The sequence below is a fragment of the Populus nigra genome, chromosome 1 (assembly GCF_951802175.1).
Source record: "Populus nigra chromosome 1, ddPopNigr1.1, whole genome shotgun sequence".
Classification (NCBI taxonomy): Eukaryota; Viridiplantae; Streptophyta; class Magnoliopsida; order Malpighiales; family Salicaceae; genus Populus; species Populus nigra.
In genome coordinates this window covers 44,208,418-44,225,278 of record NC_084852.1, presented here as the reverse complement: position 1 = coordinate 44,225,278, position 16,861 = coordinate 44,208,418, and the positions used below count along the sequence as shown (strand labels likewise).

Genomic DNA, 16,861 nt, shown 5'->3' with positions numbered 1-16,861 from the left:
GTTTGCCTACGCATATCAGTGAAGTCATTGCCATGATGTGCTTTAGAGAACAGAGAGTATGAAGAAGTCATTTCTCTGCCTTTCTGTATTTTATTCTGAGGTATCTTGTATTTATTTAATCACGGATAGTAGATCTAAAGTTATGTTGCAAATCCTGGCAGTTTGTGAAGCCAAGAAGAAAAAATGATTATGACTTCGCACTAATGAGAGTTGTACTTTTAAATTAGCAAGGAGAGAATATTTACATATACTGTTCTTCCCTGTCCCTGCCCCCTCCTCGAGAGTACTACTGCTATTCATATGTATTGTTTATTAGTAAAACAGTCTCTTCATATGCAGCTTTTTTCTGGATAGTGTTGGAGGAAGGTGCCGGTTAAGCTGCAGAGATTGCAGATGCCACTCTAAAAAATGTATACCAGGCAATGGGAATCCTGCGGAGATAAGCAAGCTTCCAGATTTCTGAACGCAGAAATCTGAAAATCAACTTCCTTTTCCCAGCATTACATGGGGCATAAGCCTAAAACATTCATTTTATTTAACTTTCACGCGTATAAATTAATATTTTTCCGGGAACTGTCTCTGCAGAACTGTGGTCAGTTGAAATTTGTACAGAGAAAATTTATAGTTTTAATATTTGGATTATTTGTCAGAACATGAACTTATTTAAACTACCAATTCCTTGATAATCAAGTGATGGAAATTCACTTAAATATCTTGCAGGTGCCTGAGAAGAATGTTGGTGTAGATTTTTTGTATTCTATTGATCGAAGACCCATTCCTTGGTTGTCTTTCTTCTCAAATTCAAGCGGATGCCATTGTCCTTGGATCTTTAACCAATTCAATGAACAGAGAATCGATTGCAACAATGGGCTTTTGATAAGACGCGAACTAAATAGAAAGATGAAATGGATGGTGAGTATAGTTATGGTTCTTGATAAAAAAAAAAAATTCCCTTGCTTTCAAAGCGATACGCCAACTTAAGATCAAAATGCACTGTCCATTAAACTATAGGCTTTTATTGGCATAAATGTACCTTGTTAGCATATCTTGAAGCAGTTACAAATTTCTGCAAGTGTTCTCATGTTTTAGTGATAAATTTCTCCGAGCTGAATGAAATTGGCGAGGATGGCTACATGCTTGGGATAATTTTTTTTCCTTGGAAAACCAAACATCCTCGAGAAGAAAGGTAGGGAGGGATGAGGTTTGACAGAGAGAGAAGTCGGCTGTTTGGATGGACAGAAAGACATCCGAGGAAGGAAGGGAGGTATACCTCTCGTCTTTCTTCTTTCATGACTTAAATTTGCACTATCTGATTTGGAGAGACGGCAACACAATCAACTGCCATAGACATCGATATCCATTTTTTTACAGTTTTCTTATCCTCTAACTCAGGGGCTCGGAAATGGAAAAGAAAGTTGAGAGAAAAAAAAAAGACGAGGGATTGGAGAATCGGAAGAAAAAAAGTAGAGGGACTAAAAGCAAAGGTTTGTTTGTGTTAAGAAATCATGATAAAAAAAAAAATCTTATCACGAAACGCAAGAAAGAAGGGCATTCTTCGAAAAAACTAGTACTGGTACTAGTAAAAATGATATCGTTGTTTTCTGCAACAAATCCCTTGCTGACATGGTCACCATCGTCAACCCCAACAAGAATCAGTTACTCTCAGACACTTCGGCGGTGTTGTACCTCTAGAACTACAAATGCGTTGTCGTTTCCTTTTCCTTTCTCATTAACTTGTTCCCGTCTTACACAAAAACCAAATGCTCATACCACTACTAATCTTCAGGTCCAGGGTTCTTCTTCTGATTCTAATAAAGAAGAGCAGGAAGAAGAGTATAAGGTATTGACAGCAGTGAAAAGTCAGTACAATGACATTCTAATCGTTGACACTCCTAAAACCAGGATGCTGCTCCTCGACTCCACTCGTAATTCCTCCTCATCCACCTTTCTTTTCTTTCTTCTTTTTTCCTTTTTTGGGGAGGGGGTGCTTTTCTTGTTCTTAAACGTATGATGATGATGATTGATTATACAGATAATGTTCATAGCCTTCTTTACAAGGATGGTCAGAAATGGACTCGTTCATATTGGGTATGCATGCTATGTTAAGCTTCCTTCCTTCCTAGTTTTTGTTATTTAATAAAAGCAGCAATTCATGTCTTTGTCTGTCCATTTTGAATTTTGAACTGTGAAAAGTAAAATATACATCAGTTTTAATTTTTACCTAATTAGTCAGCTCCATTCGTTATGCAGGATGAATTTGCTAGTTTGCCAGCTATTATTCCACAAGGTCCCGTTGCAATATTTGGCCTGGTAGTTATTTTCATCTCCCTTTAGCGTGTTTATCTTCTTGAACCTATGATTATATTTATCAAATCAATGAGTTCGCATGTACAGTGAACTTTTCTAATTGTCCAGGGTGGTGGTACAGCTGCGCATTTGATGCTTGATGTGTGGCCTTCATTGCAGCTTGAAGGTTGGGAAATAGATGAAATTGTAAGGACAATGATGGAGTCGTTTAAATTTGAGTGCCCTATTTTCTTTTCCATCCCAATTTGCCTTTTTTACCTTTTTAAACATAGCCCCTTCAAACATTTTTCTTTTACTTCTGTTGGACTAATGTTCACCTTGTTCTCATGGAGATTTTTACTGCGCCAAATATAGTTATAGAATACAGGAAGCTGCTTATGATTCAGCTTTGAGATTTAGGGCTAAGTCAATGTCAGTGGATTCCCTAGTTGCTTTCATTGACACAGACGCCTATGTTCTCAATGAGAAACCTTAGTTATCTTCTTAGTTCTTGCATGTTATTCAGGAAAAAAAATCAAAGTAAATTCATGGACTAATCTGAAGTGCTGCAAATAATGACTCGCACCAAAAACCTTCTAACAATAGACTTGGTTATTGTCAAATTATGGACTAAGGAAATTTTCTGTTTTTAAATTTTTGGTGGATTTCTGCTGTCAATAGAAAATATTTTCAGCCAACCCTTTCTAATTGCCTTGGCTTAATTTCCTGCAGATTATTTTCTGAGAAAAAAATGAGGCTAATTGGGAATTTGTTTATTGTTTGTGCAATGATGTTTGCAGTAGCAAAACTCTTTGGTTCTTTTCCATTTAATATTGATTGCCTCCTTACTGAAATGGATCTTTTTGCATTAGTTGATCAATAAAGCAAGAGATTATTTTGGGCTATCGGATCTTGAGAAGCAAACTCAATCTGGTGGCATGCTTCATGTTGTTGTTGGTGATGCCCTATGTTCCTTGGAAGATGATGGTAGAAAATATGCTGGTGAGGAGGATAATGACCTGTCTATTTTGGTTTAGAGCACGCATGCAGGATTTGCTCATTTTCTGATTTTACTGTATGGATGTTTGGTCATTAGTATGATTAAGTATTTTTTCTTGCAAGCAAGCCCCCTTGGGGTAATCATGGGTAGGTTTTGGGAAGTGGAGACAGGTATTGAGGTATGGTTGCTGTAGCAAACTTGAAGAAAACACCCTGTTATGATATATTTAGGAGGGGAAACACAAGTCCTGCTTGACTGTTCATGCCCGAATAACATTCCTTTCAGCTAAAGCTTGATCTGTAGCATTTCTTTTTATTAGATCCACTTGTATCTTAGTTAGTCTTTGCCATTAATTCACATTTGTTCTGTAAATTTGTATTGTTTGCTTTGTTCAAGCTTTTGGTTTCTTCCTCTTTTCACTAATATATGGCATCAATATTTTTTCAGGCATTGTCATTGACCTGTTCTATGGAGGGAAGGTTTTGCCACAGTTACAAGAGGTATGTTCCAAACGTTTTTGTTTCTTATACTATCAGTGGCTAGTTTTGCAGCTTGGTACCTCATTCTTTAAGTTTAGTTGCCTGTCAAATTATCACTCTTAATGAAGTCATTGTCTCATATAAGCACAACAATGTATGATAATTTAATGTGAAGCACTCTAGTCTCTACAGCCTTAAATTTGGTTAGTTGTAAGAAGCTATAAAAACACTTGTAAGCAGGATTTTTTATATACATATAAACGAAGGAAGCTAGAATAAATTCCCCCCCCCCCCCATATCTTTGAAGAACGTATGCATGTTTATGGTATGAGTTTATGACACTGCAAGAGACAAGAGGAAGCCCATGGAGTGTGAGTTTTTAATAGGATTTGTACGGCGGACGTCAACTAGTTAATGTCTAAGCTTTTTCAGTATCAATCACAGGCTTGACCATATGTTAATTGCTAGCACTTGCTTCCTCCTTTCCAGGGCATAAAATTTGTTGCTTGCTTTAAGCAAGAATCAAAAGATCATTGAATTTTTCTCCAAATGCATGTTTAACTTCTTAAGGACAAGTACCACAGGAGTCCTTTATGATCACTCCAGAACAGGAATCATGCCCAAGAATTTTAAAAAACAACTTTATTTGAGAACCATTTAGGGGACTGCGAGAAAAATTAAAGGGCAGTGGCCAGAACTTTTTGCACTGGTGGATGGTAGATGTATGTTTGACTGAAAGTTGGAAGCGCTGGCCATGAGGTAGCAGAGAGCACACCCATGTTCTGTTGGTCCATTGCGTTTTGTTTGTGCATCTCTTATCCATCTAGAAATATGAAGGTTAAATTGTTATAAGTTTCCATACTTGAAAAGGATGCTAACCTCAGCTTGAAGTGTTTCTGCCATAACGTGAAAGAACTTCCAAAAGCATAATTCCAGGGCTTCATGGTCTGGTGGTTACAAATATTGGCTTTTTCACAAGCAAAGATCTCTAGTCTATTAATATGCATTTACTTGTTATCACTGAGTGCAAGTTAGAGGGTGTAACCCTCCTTAAGTTAGGGTATGGTACTATGGATTCTATAATTCATATGTGAGTTTTCTTTAGAAACATAAATCTATATATCCCTTGATCTTGCCATTTTTTTTTTCTCCTTTGTTAGTGCTTATGTATAACAGTTTTACATATCTAAACTCGGCAGTTGTGTTTGACAGGTAGCAACTTGGTTGGAACTGAAGGGTAGATTGATACCTAATGGTCGTCTTATGGTGAACTGTGGAGGCATTGAAGAATCAGATGCTATAAATGAAAGAATCAGTACTAAATCAGTTGATAATGCTTGGGTTGAAAATCCAACCATCAAGGTTTTGTGTGAAGCATTTCCTGGACAAGTATGGCAATTACTTTACTAACATTTGATACAATTACATTTTTTCTGATTCATCATATTTTAACTGAAGACAACCAGGAATTCTTCATTTTGTTTTGCATTTTGTTTTGGTGGTGGTTATGGGAGTGAGGGTTGCTTTCCTACGTTGAAATGTAGGGAGTATAAATGGTTGGGACTTCAAAAACAAAACCAGTTGTGAGTGTAGTTACATATATCTCAAGGTTGTGTGTATAATTTATCCTTCAGTAAAATTAAACCCTCCTACACATGCCTGATTTTTTTAAATGGTTGAAAACCGGTCAACATATTGAAACCTGTTTGAACTATTTTTTGGTTTTCCAGATTCAAGCTTCTACTAGTGGAGAGCTGTATTTTTCTATGCTTTGAACATTAAAAAAAAAAGTACTCATCTGTACTCCAAAGTCCAAACATTGCAAAAACTAGGCTGTTTGAACTATGTGTGATGTCATTGTTTTGCCTTTGAAACAGTTAAAGAGCATTATTTAATTTAGACTTGAAAATTGGACTAGCAAGAAACTGCTTTTAAGCTGAATTTCCCACATAAATTGCTGAAGGATACGTCATTAAGATTCCTTGTTCAGTAATTAAACAAGATGTGGAATCAATTATTAGGTGTGCTTAAATGCTTGCCTAACAGCCCCAAAGTTTATATATGAACTGGCATTTGCCAAGTTAGTGTTCTTAAAGACAACAATAAGCTTACAGTTTGATTGAAATTTGATTGCTCAGCTAAGCTGGAAGAGAGTTCCAGAGAGTGAAGGTGCAAATTATCTTGCATTGACGGGACCCTTGCCTGATTTGACCTCATGGTCTGCTATGGTCCCAGACCATTTGAGTGCAGCTGTTAGCAAATGGAGGCCTTGCAGCCCTCTGCCATGATGGAGATATTCTTCTTAGCAGGGTTATATTGCAGCCAAACCAGTTTGTTGAGAAACTATACAGTCAGATTTGAGTACCTCTCAATCAGCCATTCAAATGAAAGATCTTAAGCTAACCACGAGTGTACCATGATATTTTTAACACAATTTTTTGCATTTTTTCCTTCCTTTCATCTTGTACTTCTCTTCAATCAACTATTCTCTTACAGTCAGGAGATGTAGTGTCATCGTGTTTCATATTTTGGAGCATCTTTGGATGGTTTCTTGAGGAGATGTTGTGCCCATTATCTTTTATATCAAACACTAGTTGCCAATAGATTTCCGAAATGGTTGTTCTTTGTTGCCATTGTGTATCGCAGCTTCAGTGATGGTACTAAGCTCTTTCCCTTTTCAACTTTATGTTTTCTTTGAATAAGAAGTCCTTATCCACAGGGGAGAAAACTTCTTAGCAATCCATGGATATTCAATAGAAGGGCATATCTTATTTTATGATTTCTTTTTGCAGAACAATTCTTTCAGCGTATCAGTTTGATTTGCCTTCAAATATTCTTCTTTGTATCTGTATCTCCCTGCCCTAATGTACTTAAAGGTTTGTCATTAGTTTTTTTCTCCTACTGTTCGTCTGTGTTGATTGCTATAGCATGTGTAACTGAAATATTCTAGTATGTGCGTATTCATAATTCTAAAAAGAACATTACCATTGGAGTCCACTTTGGTTTCAGGATATTTCCCACCGTTTATACACGATCAAAACATTGCCGAACTTGTCCATCCTTGGAAAGAGAGTAGGGACGGTGTCCATTTACTCCTTCCATTGTCCATGCATCCTGGTCTACATGCTTCTCTCAGATTAAAACCCTAAGCTTAACCCGTGCTCTATTTGCTGACTGGTTTTGAAGGAAGGAGGGATAACCAGTCTGAAACAGGGCACCTTGATGAATTTTCCAGAGCCTATTTCAGTCTGCACAAGGTTAAAACCAGCATCCTGGGATCTCTCCTTCACTGGAAAGTGGCAATACATTGCATTTCCAGGAGGCTGTTTAAACATAGTCTAGCGGAGACCTGAATTATAGAGAACGCAACAAAGCCGTGATGCTTCTACCGACAATAGTTTTCAGCAGCAATCTAGGCAAACTAGAGAGATATTCATTGCAGTTAAAACACCATCTTAACCAGAAGGCTTATAAAGTATGGTACAACTGTAAATTACAACAGGCTTTCCTGTTTAAAAGACCAGGATCAAGCTCTGTTTTATCTGCCATTCCTCTCAAAGCTAACTCCTACCAAATACTCAACTTACTGTACAAAGCAAATCCTAAGATGCAACTAGAGCATCATGGGAACAAGTATCACTCCAGAAAAAAAAATTAGATCCTCTAATAAAGGGCAGGACCGGAGTTTAGGCATGCACACCATTGCAATTGCTGTATATACCGTCTGCCGGTATTTTTGCAAACTTGGTTGCATTTCCATTCTGGTAGTGGCTTATTTTTTTGGCCATTCCATTGGGAATCTTGTGAGCGTGCAGGAGAGGATCTAGCTGGCCACATGCTGCTGCTATCAGGCCTTCAATTCGAAAGGTTGATTATCAAATGTCAATGTCAAGATATTAAAAAAAAGAGTAGTTTTTGGTTCAAGATGAGAAAAAATATTAGACTTGCAATATGGAGAAGAGTGAGAGATGAACCTAAGAATAGTGCAGAAGGTTTCCCTGGTCTTGACTTGAATTCAGGGTGGAATTGAGTACCAATAAAGTAAGGATGATTAGGCAGCTCAACTATCTGTCAATGAGCCAAATTGGACTTAGAATAACTGTAGGGAACTATTGATCCTAAAGCAATTTGAAAAATGGAGAACAGAAGTTTGCAAGTCCAGAGCCCCATACCTCCATGCGTTGGCGAGTTTCATCCTTGCCGGTGAATGAGAGCCCAGCATCTTCCAGGGATGATACCATATCAGGATTCACCTGCACAAATAAGACTTTTTTTTATCATTTCTCGAGTAACTATCTACTTACAAGGAAGAGATATGCATCTTGAGTTCTTGACGCCCCATACCTCGTATCTATGACGATGTCTCTCATCAACAAAACCTCTATTACCATACCTGACAGAATCCAGAATTCAAGGTTTAGCCAATCTCGGATATTCACAAGTAAACAGTATTGATCTACTTGTTGCATACATATTTCAGGTTGGTTTATGATAACTATGTTGTAAGAACAAGTTTCTTCTCGCAAAATTCAGTCTGGTAATATGAAAAACAGACTTCTACATCATCAAAATTTATCATTTACATGAATATAGGCACCGCCATATCAATATCTGTTTTCAAGCCACTCAATTACTTACAATTTTGCTGATTTGGAGTCCATGACTTGGAAATATGTCCTCCTTGACCCAAGACGCATGGTGCCTCCCAAGTGGGTTTTTGAGCCCTGTTGATGAGGAAAAATGTCAGACTAAACTGGAAAACGCCGACGACCAGTTGGCTATGTAGTTCAAAATTGAGGGGACAATATAAAAACCTCGGGCATGAATACAACGCAGGGACTCTTGGTGTCAGGATCAAATTCCGTGCTGTTAGCATCTTGCAGGCCAAGGATAGATCGTGCAAACTCAATGACTGCAATTTGCATTCCCAGACAGATTCCAAGGAATGGAATTCTGTTCTCTCGCGCATACTTGGCCGCAAGAATTTTCCCTTCCACACCTCTGTCACCAAACCCTCCTGGGACAAGAACACCATCTGCACCCTGCAGACATAGGCTAGTCAGACGGCTACGAAAGAAAGTTAGAAGAACTTTGAGGGCTAGTATTAAAAATGAAAATTAGCTTCAAGCATCTGACCATTAGCAATACAAACCTTTAACAACTTCCATGCAGCCTTATATGCATCAGGATTCTGCATGAGGAGCATTCAAGTCAAGAAGTGAAACAAGGAATAAAGATTAGTCTATACGATATCAGTACTCCGAATTACTAACCTCTCTTGCAGTTTCATCCTCAATATCGCTAGCTGGAACCCAATCCACAACAAGTTTCTTGCGGAGATAAACAGATGCATGCAAAAGAGCCTGCCAGCGGTAAAATAACTTTTATCACCAGGAAAACACCATAATATTATCTTCATTATGGATATAAATGCATGTTACATTCGCATAACATTTCAAGTGGCACAAATAAATAATTACAAGTTTTGACGATTGTGAAATTATGAATGATGAAAAGCTTCATGACAGATAGAGCTAACATTGTTGCAGAATATGTCTCACATTTCTAGGACTCCCTTTGACGCGCTTCAACTGAAGTTTGCGTGCATGAAGAAAGAAATATTGTAAAACTAATTCACCAAATAACAGCACAAGGAGGACAGCAGAAATCCAAAGACATGCAATGCTTCTATAACAAATTCAGTGTTTTACGAAAGGTAGCTGAGTGGTTAGATACAGGCTGTTTGGTTCAAAGTCTGACATCTATTATTCAAAGTAAGGCAGAGCAGCAGCAACCTCAGGGATAAACACAATAGACTTCATCGCATGACCACGAGAAACTTCCCACAGAGACGGTAATTCTAAGCTTTAAAAAGGTAATGAAAGATATAAGCGAACCTTTAGCAAAGAAAGGTAGGAATCTGAAAGCCCTGTATACTTCCCAACAACGGCAATTCGAACCTGCAATTCACAACTTAGTACATAAAGCTCACGTAGAAATTGCTAAATATGTGAATTGAAATTTGCTAAGACCCACTGGTTCAAGTAACATGTCGCAGAATTCAGCCCTAGAGGTCCATTCCTTTAAATTAGGCTCCCTGGCAACGCTGTAAATTACAAGACAATAATTTAAGGATGTCAGCAAATGGAAGATATCACGCAATGCATTATAGAGGGGGGAAACAATGATAAGTGGGATCACTTGACAAACCCAGGAAGGTTCAGCGCTCCCAAAATTCCTTCGTGAGCCTTCTGATCCTAATTGAGAAGAAACACACCATAGTTTAAGAATTAGAAGCTAAGCAGTGGAATGAATGTCAAAAGGACTACAAGTGTACTCACTCTTAAAAGCGAAGGAAGGTGCCAGATGTTGGGAACATCATAGAGAGTGATGATATTTTCTGCCTGGAAAACTCGGGATCTCAATAATCTTTCAAAGTAGACAAGAAAATATTCTAGTAACATGCATGGAAAGGTCTATCCTTGTAATCAACTTACTGGGACATGGCAAAATTGAGAGAGTTTCTGCTTTACGTTCTCTTCAAGTGCCTGTAAAAGAGATTCAAGTCCATAATCTGAAGTTCGCAGAACTCACAATCACTACAAGCTCGCATGTGTTAGTGTGTGAAAGACCGAGAGATTTACCGATGTGCTGCGACAAGCTAAGATATTTGGTGTCAAACCTAAGCTTCTCAGCCCCCGAACACTGTGCTGAGTTGGTTTTGTTTTCTGAAACGAGTAAATACACTGTCTTTTATAATTTGTTCATATGGACTAAAAAGATCCACAGACAATCTTCTTATATCCACTCAATATATACAGAGACAATATTCTAAGCAGCTTACCTGTTCACCAACAGCACTTATAACAGGCACAAGGCTGACATGAATCAAGCAGAAGTTGCCAGCGCCTGTGAAACGAGCATCAATTAGAAGAAGTCGACTGGTTAGAAGATGCAAAGGCAAGAAGAGTCTTAAACTGCATCATGTAAAGTTTCGTAGGTAGTGGCCTTACCCACTCGGTATGAAAACTGTCCTAGAGCCTCAGTAAATGGCATGGACTCAATATCTCCTGCACACAGGAAAGTTTCTAGTGACACAGAAAAAAATGGAGAACAGCTCATGACCCATTCATCAAGAAAGATATTGTTAATTTACCTATAGTTCCACCCAATTCAATGACACAAACGTCAGCGGGACCAGGCTGTCCGTCAACTGGTATCAATGCCACGCGTTCAATCCACTCTTGAATGGCATCTGTGATGTGAGGGACAACCTGCAGTTTGCAAAAATACATTAAGAAGATGAACTATACATGGAAAGTTTATGGTAAGCTACAGGACAATGTAACAGATAAATTCAGCTAGAGAAAAACCTGCACAGTTTTTCCCAGATAATCTCCCCTTCTTTCTTTGTCAATAACAGCCTGCAATTCAACAGGAAAAAGGGATAACTAGCTTCAGTAACAAGGTGTCAGCTACTTCTAATGATCTTTGTTTTTTCCAGCTAAAAAATGTGTAACACACATAGAAACATGAAGTTTAAACCACTTGCCTGGTAAATCTTTCCGGTAGTGATATTATTATCGCGTGTCAACTTGATATCTAGAAACCTCTCATAATTTCCAAGGTCCAGGTCCACCTTTACAGCAAGATAAGCAAGTCATTTCTTTTGGTCTAGATCAATTTCCTATCTTTCATAAAAGTAAACAGTCTGATTTCGTATTTTTCTGTTTTCACTCATAAAGAGTAAGAAATGTATTAGTCCACAGGTTTAATGGGTATGATCTAGCATGATCGTATTTGGTAACCAGAAACAGAGAGAAGGGCATGAGTATCATCCAAGAGTAATTTTAAACAGATTCCATATATTTTACTGCTATGGACTCCAATTCCGAAGGCATATGGAGACCGATCTTTTGAATCACAGGGGATTCCTCTCAAGGATGTGGAGTCCAAGAAATTTATCGGCATGCATAAGCTGCTATTTTGCTTTCTCAAAGAACCCCCTCAAGAAAATCTTCTTGAGAACATAGAAAAATATATGAAGGAAACTTATCTACCTCTCCACCATCATCTAGGACATACACTTCTCCATGCTCAAATGGTGACATTGTTCCGGCATCAGTGTTTAAGTATGGATCTGAATTGACAGGGAAAAAGATTCAAGAAATTATTAGCACGAACAACAATCTGAAGTATCCTAAAGAAGTAGAGAAAACAGCGACACCTTCTTATCCTAATTGAGACATTATGATTATTTTAATGAATAATGGAAAAGAAATCAAGAAGACCACATCAAAAGATCATAGAAAAGTGCAAAGCAACAAAACTTAAGAACAAGAAAACTGTCAATGGAGTTTTAACCAATCTCGATATAGGCCCATTTCCAGAAATCAAAGAAATGAAAATTAAACGGAAACTTGTCTTTGTACCAAATATTTTAACTTTATAACCTCCAAAAAGTAGAAGTCCTGATTACAAGTCCAGAGGAGGAGGAGACACTTGTCAATGATTTATTTTCAGAAGTCAATGGGTAAAAAGGAAGGAAAAAGAGAGAGTAGGATTTCTATGCAGTGAACATGAGATTTGGTTGGAGAGGAGAAGCACAAGAGGTTGTAGCTGTATTTTCTCTTCAGGAGTAACAGTAAACTTGGAAAGAAAATGAAATAGAAAGGAAGGAAGGTGCAGAAGAGCAGAGCAGACCAATCTTGATAGAAGTAACACGAAGTCCACAGGCCTTAAGAAGAACACCAATACTACTTGCTGTCACTCCTTTCCCAAGTCCACTCACTACTCCTCCAGTAACCAACACGTACTTCATTTTCTTCATCCCCCCTCCTTTGTTCATCTTCAACTGTACCCTATAAAGTTTCCATTTTTCACAAAAACGAGATCAACAGAAGAAGCAGAACAAGGTAGCCAACAAACAATAACTAAAGATAAGAAGCACAGTTACAGAAAGGAATATTAGAAGAAGGGTAAAAGACCTTTGTTATAGTTTCCGTGAACTTAAACCACCTAGAGAAAGAAGAAGAGAATGTTTGGCAATGATTAGAGTTCAGGGCCTTGTTCAGTAAGCAGGAGGGTATCCTTTCACTGAAGAAGGAAGCTGAAAAAAAAGGGTTGAAAACAGAAACAGGGTTTAGATTATGGAAAGTGTAGCTAGTAACAAAATGTATGATTGCTGAAGAAGGAAGATAGATAAAATGGAATGAAAATGGTTTAGCATTGGCGGCTTTTTATATGCATTTGGCAGGTGGTCGCCCCGCTTTTTCCTTGGCTACCACAGTAAAAAAAAATTCTCAAACTAACATAGCAAAAAAAAAAAATTCTAAATTAACACAGGAATTGATACTTGCATATAAAATACATGCAACCAAGTGTGTTTACCCATGCTACATGGGTCAACTAACAAATTTCCATTTTTCCATTTCTTTCTCAAATAATTAACCTATACAAAAGTCTAACATGCAATTTTTATAAAGATCCAATTGCACTAAAAAAAAACAAAAATATTCTAATAAAAACAAGAGAGGAGGGAGAAAAGAAAGAAAGAAAGAAAGAGGCTTTATAGAAACATCAAAACTCTGATGATGAAACTTTCAGTACCACAAGAAATATATCGATGGGATGAATCTATAAACACTATGAAAAGCTAACTTAATAGCTAGTGGTAAGTCATAATTGTGGTCTAAAAGTAACAACATGCTCACTTGTTAGCATCTCATCACCATCTTCAAAGTTAGCTTTTCGTGGTGTTTAGGATTCGTGGTGTTGATATATTTCTACTAAGAGTTTCATCATCGAAGCTCGGGTCTATCTACAAAGCCTCTTTCTTTTTTTTTCTTGGTTTTTTTTGTCATGTTATCTTTTTTTAAAAAAACCATTAGATCATTTTTGTTTTTTTCATGTCAAATCTTTATAAAAATGTATGTTCGACTTTTATATAAGTTAATTATTTGAGAAATGAATGGAAAAATAAGGATTTATTAGTTGTTTATGCGGCTATAAAAGCTAACTTCATAACTAGTGGTAAGTCACAAGTGCAGTCTAAATGCAGCAACATGTTCACTTGTTAGCATCTCATCACCATCTTCAAAGTTAGTTTTTCATGGTGTTTAGGATTCATGGCGTTGATATATTTCTACTTGGAGTTTCATCATCGAAGCTCTGGTGTATCTACAACACCTCTTTCTTTTTCTTGTTTTCTTGGTTTTTTTTTTGTCATGTTATTTTTTTTTAAAACCATTGGATTATTTTTTTTTCATGTTAGATCCTTATAAAAATGCATGTTTGACTTTTGTATAGGTTAATTATTTGAGAAATGAATGGGAAAATGAGGATTTATTAGTTGCATACGTGGCTAATGCACAACACACCTAGTTGTTCATATCTTATATGCACGTATCAATTATTATGTTAATTTGAAAATTAATACGAGAATTTTTATTTTTATTTTTTACTGCGATAGTTTAGAAAAAAAACTCCCCCCTACCATCCCCTTTTCTCTTTAATTTTAATACAAGTATAGATGTCTTTCTTCTTTTTTAACTGTGACTACGTTACTTTTTTTTTTTTCAGGTGTTAGGAGGAGGCTTAGCGACCACCGTCTTCATCTTTGACATTTCAGCTTTCTTTTTTAACTATTTAAGTTTATTTATCTATATATATTTTTTAATTTTAAAATTACATCAACAACCTTACTGTGAATTTCACTATATTAACAAAATTTCAACCTTTATTTCAAAAGGAGGGAAATTTGGTTCTTCCTATTAAATTAATTTAGATTAACATTAAAAAAAAATGAATATAAAAGAGAAGGAGATTAGAATTCTTCTTAATCTGTTTATTTTAAAGTGCTTAAATTAATCTAAATACAAAGAGATTATATATAGTTTAAACTGAAAATATTATTCTATTTTTAATAAATAAAAATAAATAAATATATTATTTAACACTTCCAATCTTCATCGAATGATCAAGTGATTCACTGGCAAGGATCTGAAAGATTATCCAGCACCATATTTGGAGGCAAGATGAGAAGGAAAGAAAGCTTGAAGAAATAAAAACAAGGTTTCATTTTCACTCGTTTTCTCCACGCTGACACTTTTAACTTTGTTATCAATCTCATTTCTCATGTTATAGTCCTCATCTAGCTTGACTTGAGCTAAGATTATACTTAAAATAATGTTATGTAACTTTGAAATTTCTTCTAAACATGCGTGAATCTCTTGCTTTTTATTTTTTCAATTTAATTTTCTAATTATTTTTATCTTTTAATTTCGTTTTTCTTTCATAATTTTATCGTCAGAATTATGTAAGTAATCTAAATATTTTTTACTATGTTATAAAAAAGAAAAAGAAAAAGAAAAAGAAATTCGATCTAATTGACTTTCAAGCGCAGCCCTTTAAAGGAGATGCATAATTCATAATATCTCCAAAATTTTAGTAATCTTTGGATCCCATGCATTTTCTTGACGATGTAAAGGCCATGGACAGTTGATGCACGTGCACCAAATTTGTAATGTTTAGTACACAGAGATGCCAATCCAGTGTCACTCATTAATTAACGGGAACTGCAAGGTGGCGGTAAATTCTCTAACCATAGGAAATAAATTACTATTCATTAAAATAATATAACAGGTAAACAAGTTTACCTTTCTAGCTAAAAACACAAGGCTTTTTACGAGGGATAGTTGAGTTTTTTTTACGGGTCCACAAGTTAATATTTTTTATTATTATTAATATGGATCCACAAGTTATTATTGATTTTGACTGGGGTGGCTTGGTTTTTTTCCACATTAGTAACACTGTAGAATTATTTGAATGACTTTAATAGCAAAAGATTTGTTAGATTGAGTCTAGGGGGTCATTGAACTTTTTAACTTTTTTTAACAAAATATAATGACTATATAAACCTTGAAACTTTATAAATTTTCCAATATTTTTTATTGACTATAGACCTCAGTTGATTAACTATATATAAACCTCAATGGATTACAATGTTTTGTTTCTTTTTTTATTATTGTTATTGAATATTTGTTTTTTTTTTCAACTTTGTTTTTGTCGATTTCATATCTTAATATTTGATAATTTGATTTCGTGATTTGTTTCTTTTTATTTTATCTTTTTATAGGATTAGCATGATTTACGGGTTTACTAGGATAACTCAGGTTGCCCTGGTTTACAGGTTTGGAAGGATGTTTTTTTTTTAATTTGACTTGACTTTTTTCATCATTTATTTTTTCTCATATAGTTAAAAATAATAATTTTAGAGAAATGTCATGTTATTAAATTTTATAAAGTTCATGAACATATTCAGAGGTTTAACTAGTTGACCTGGTTTGCGGGTCTGACAAGTTTAATTTCTTTTTGTTTTTAATTAGCTTTTTTCCGATTTCATCCTTAGATATCGAGTTAATTGAAAATTCAGTTTCATAATTGGTTTCGTTTCGCTTTCTATGGGATTATCAAAGTCTCAAAAACAGATATTGGTATTGGGTTGATGTTCAATTTTGCGATTATCTATTTTTCTTATCATGTAGTTAAATAAAAAATAGTTTAAAAAAACAAATTATGATCTCAGTGGAGTTCATAACTTAAATTACATGTTTAACATGCTGGCCCGAGTTACCCAATTCATAGATTTGGCTAGTTTATCCATCGATCAAATATGTTTTTTTTATCCTTTAATTGTTTTTAATATTTTAATATTTTATTTTTTAATATTGGATTGGTTGAGAAATAGATTGCACTGCATGCTTTAATTTTTATTACTTTCTATATGGTTATTATTGTCTCAAATAAGTATATATTTTTATGTTGGTGTTTAATTTTATGAGTATCTATTTTTATCATATAATATTTGAATAAAAATAGTTTATGAAAAAAAGTTATTAAACCCAGCAGAATCCATAACCCGGGTTGCGGGGGATCGGGACCGACCTAATTTGTCATTATCTCAATAGTTTTTTTAAAAAATTATCATCTTGAAGTTTTTTAAAAGTTAAGTTATATTTTTACCGATCATTAAAGTTACATTTGAGCCAATAAAATCGATCAATTCAATTTGAGGCATCTCCCACGTGGTTTAATT

At 35.6% G+C, this 16,861-nt stretch overlaps 2 protein-coding genes across 3 annotated transcripts; one reads left to right on the top strand and one right to left on the bottom strand.

The window, feature by feature from the left end:
- The first annotated feature begins 1,521 nt into the window (after positions 1-1,521).
- LOC133680286 (uncharacterized) lies at positions 1,522-6,398 on the top strand. Its single transcript, XM_062103139.1, has 8 exons — positions 1,522-1,925; positions 2,033-2,088; positions 2,251-2,310; positions 2,416-2,493; positions 3,159-3,288; positions 3,734-3,786; positions 4,978-5,154; positions 5,904-6,398. Exons 1-8 carry the CDS (start codon positions 1,586-1,588, stop codon positions 6,051-6,053), a joined length of 1,044 nt encoding a protein of 347 aa, XP_061959123.1. The 5' UTR covers positions 1,522-1,585; the 3' UTR covers positions 6,054-6,398.
- A 780-nt stretch (positions 6,399-7,178) lies between these two features.
- LOC133680275 (uncharacterized) lies at positions 7,179-12,986 on the bottom strand. 2 transcript variants are annotated; one of them, XM_062103116.1, is made up of 22 exons: positions 12,753-12,986; positions 12,469-12,626; positions 11,826-11,905; positions 11,318-11,404; positions 11,139-11,189; positions 10,922-11,039; positions 10,779-10,835; positions 10,610-10,674; positions 10,410-10,493; positions 10,263-10,313; positions 10,107-10,169; positions 9,967-10,022; positions 9,802-9,871; positions 9,663-9,725; positions 9,039-9,128; positions 8,918-8,956; positions 8,580-8,807; positions 8,404-8,489; positions 8,110-8,158; positions 7,938-8,018; positions 7,740-7,833; positions 7,179-7,618 (listed from the first exon to the last, which is right to left on the bottom strand). In XM_062103116.1, exons 2-22 carry the CDS (start codon positions 12,611-12,613, stop codon positions 7,452-7,454), a joined length of 1,824 nt encoding a protein of 607 aa, XP_061959100.1. In that variant the 5' UTR covers positions 12,614-12,626; positions 12,753-12,986; the 3' UTR covers positions 7,179-7,451. The 2 variants fall into 2 exon arrangements, with proteins under 2 accessions (XP_061959100.1, XP_061959109.1); XM_062103125.1 differs by having other exon boundaries at positions 9,976-10,022.
- Positions 12,987-16,861: the final 3,875 nt, after the last annotated feature.

Coding starts and splice junctions, on each gene's coding strand:
- LOC133680286 (XM_062103139.1), top strand. CDS start 1,586: ATGATATCGTTGTTTTCTGCAACAAATCCCTTGCTGACATGGTCACCA. Junction 1,926..2,032: donor GCTGCTCCTCGACTCCACTC/GTAATTCCTCCT, acceptor TTGATTATACAG/ATAATGTTCATAGCCTTCTT. Junction 3,289..3,733: donor TGATGGTAGAAAATATGCTG/GTGAGGAGGATA, acceptor ATATTTTTTCAG/GCATTGTCATTGACCTGTTC.
- LOC133680275 (XM_062103116.1), bottom strand. CDS start 12,613: ATGAACAAAGGAGGGGGGATGAAGAAAATGAAGTACGTGTTGGTTACT. Junction 10,023..10,106: donor ACCTTCCTTCGCTTTTAAGA/GTGAGTACACTT, acceptor CTTCTCAATTAG/GATCAGAAGGCTCACGAAGG. Junction 8,490..8,579: donor GCGTTGTATTCATGCCCGAG/GTTTTTATATTG, acceptor CCTCATCAACAG/GGCTCAAAAACCCACTTGGG.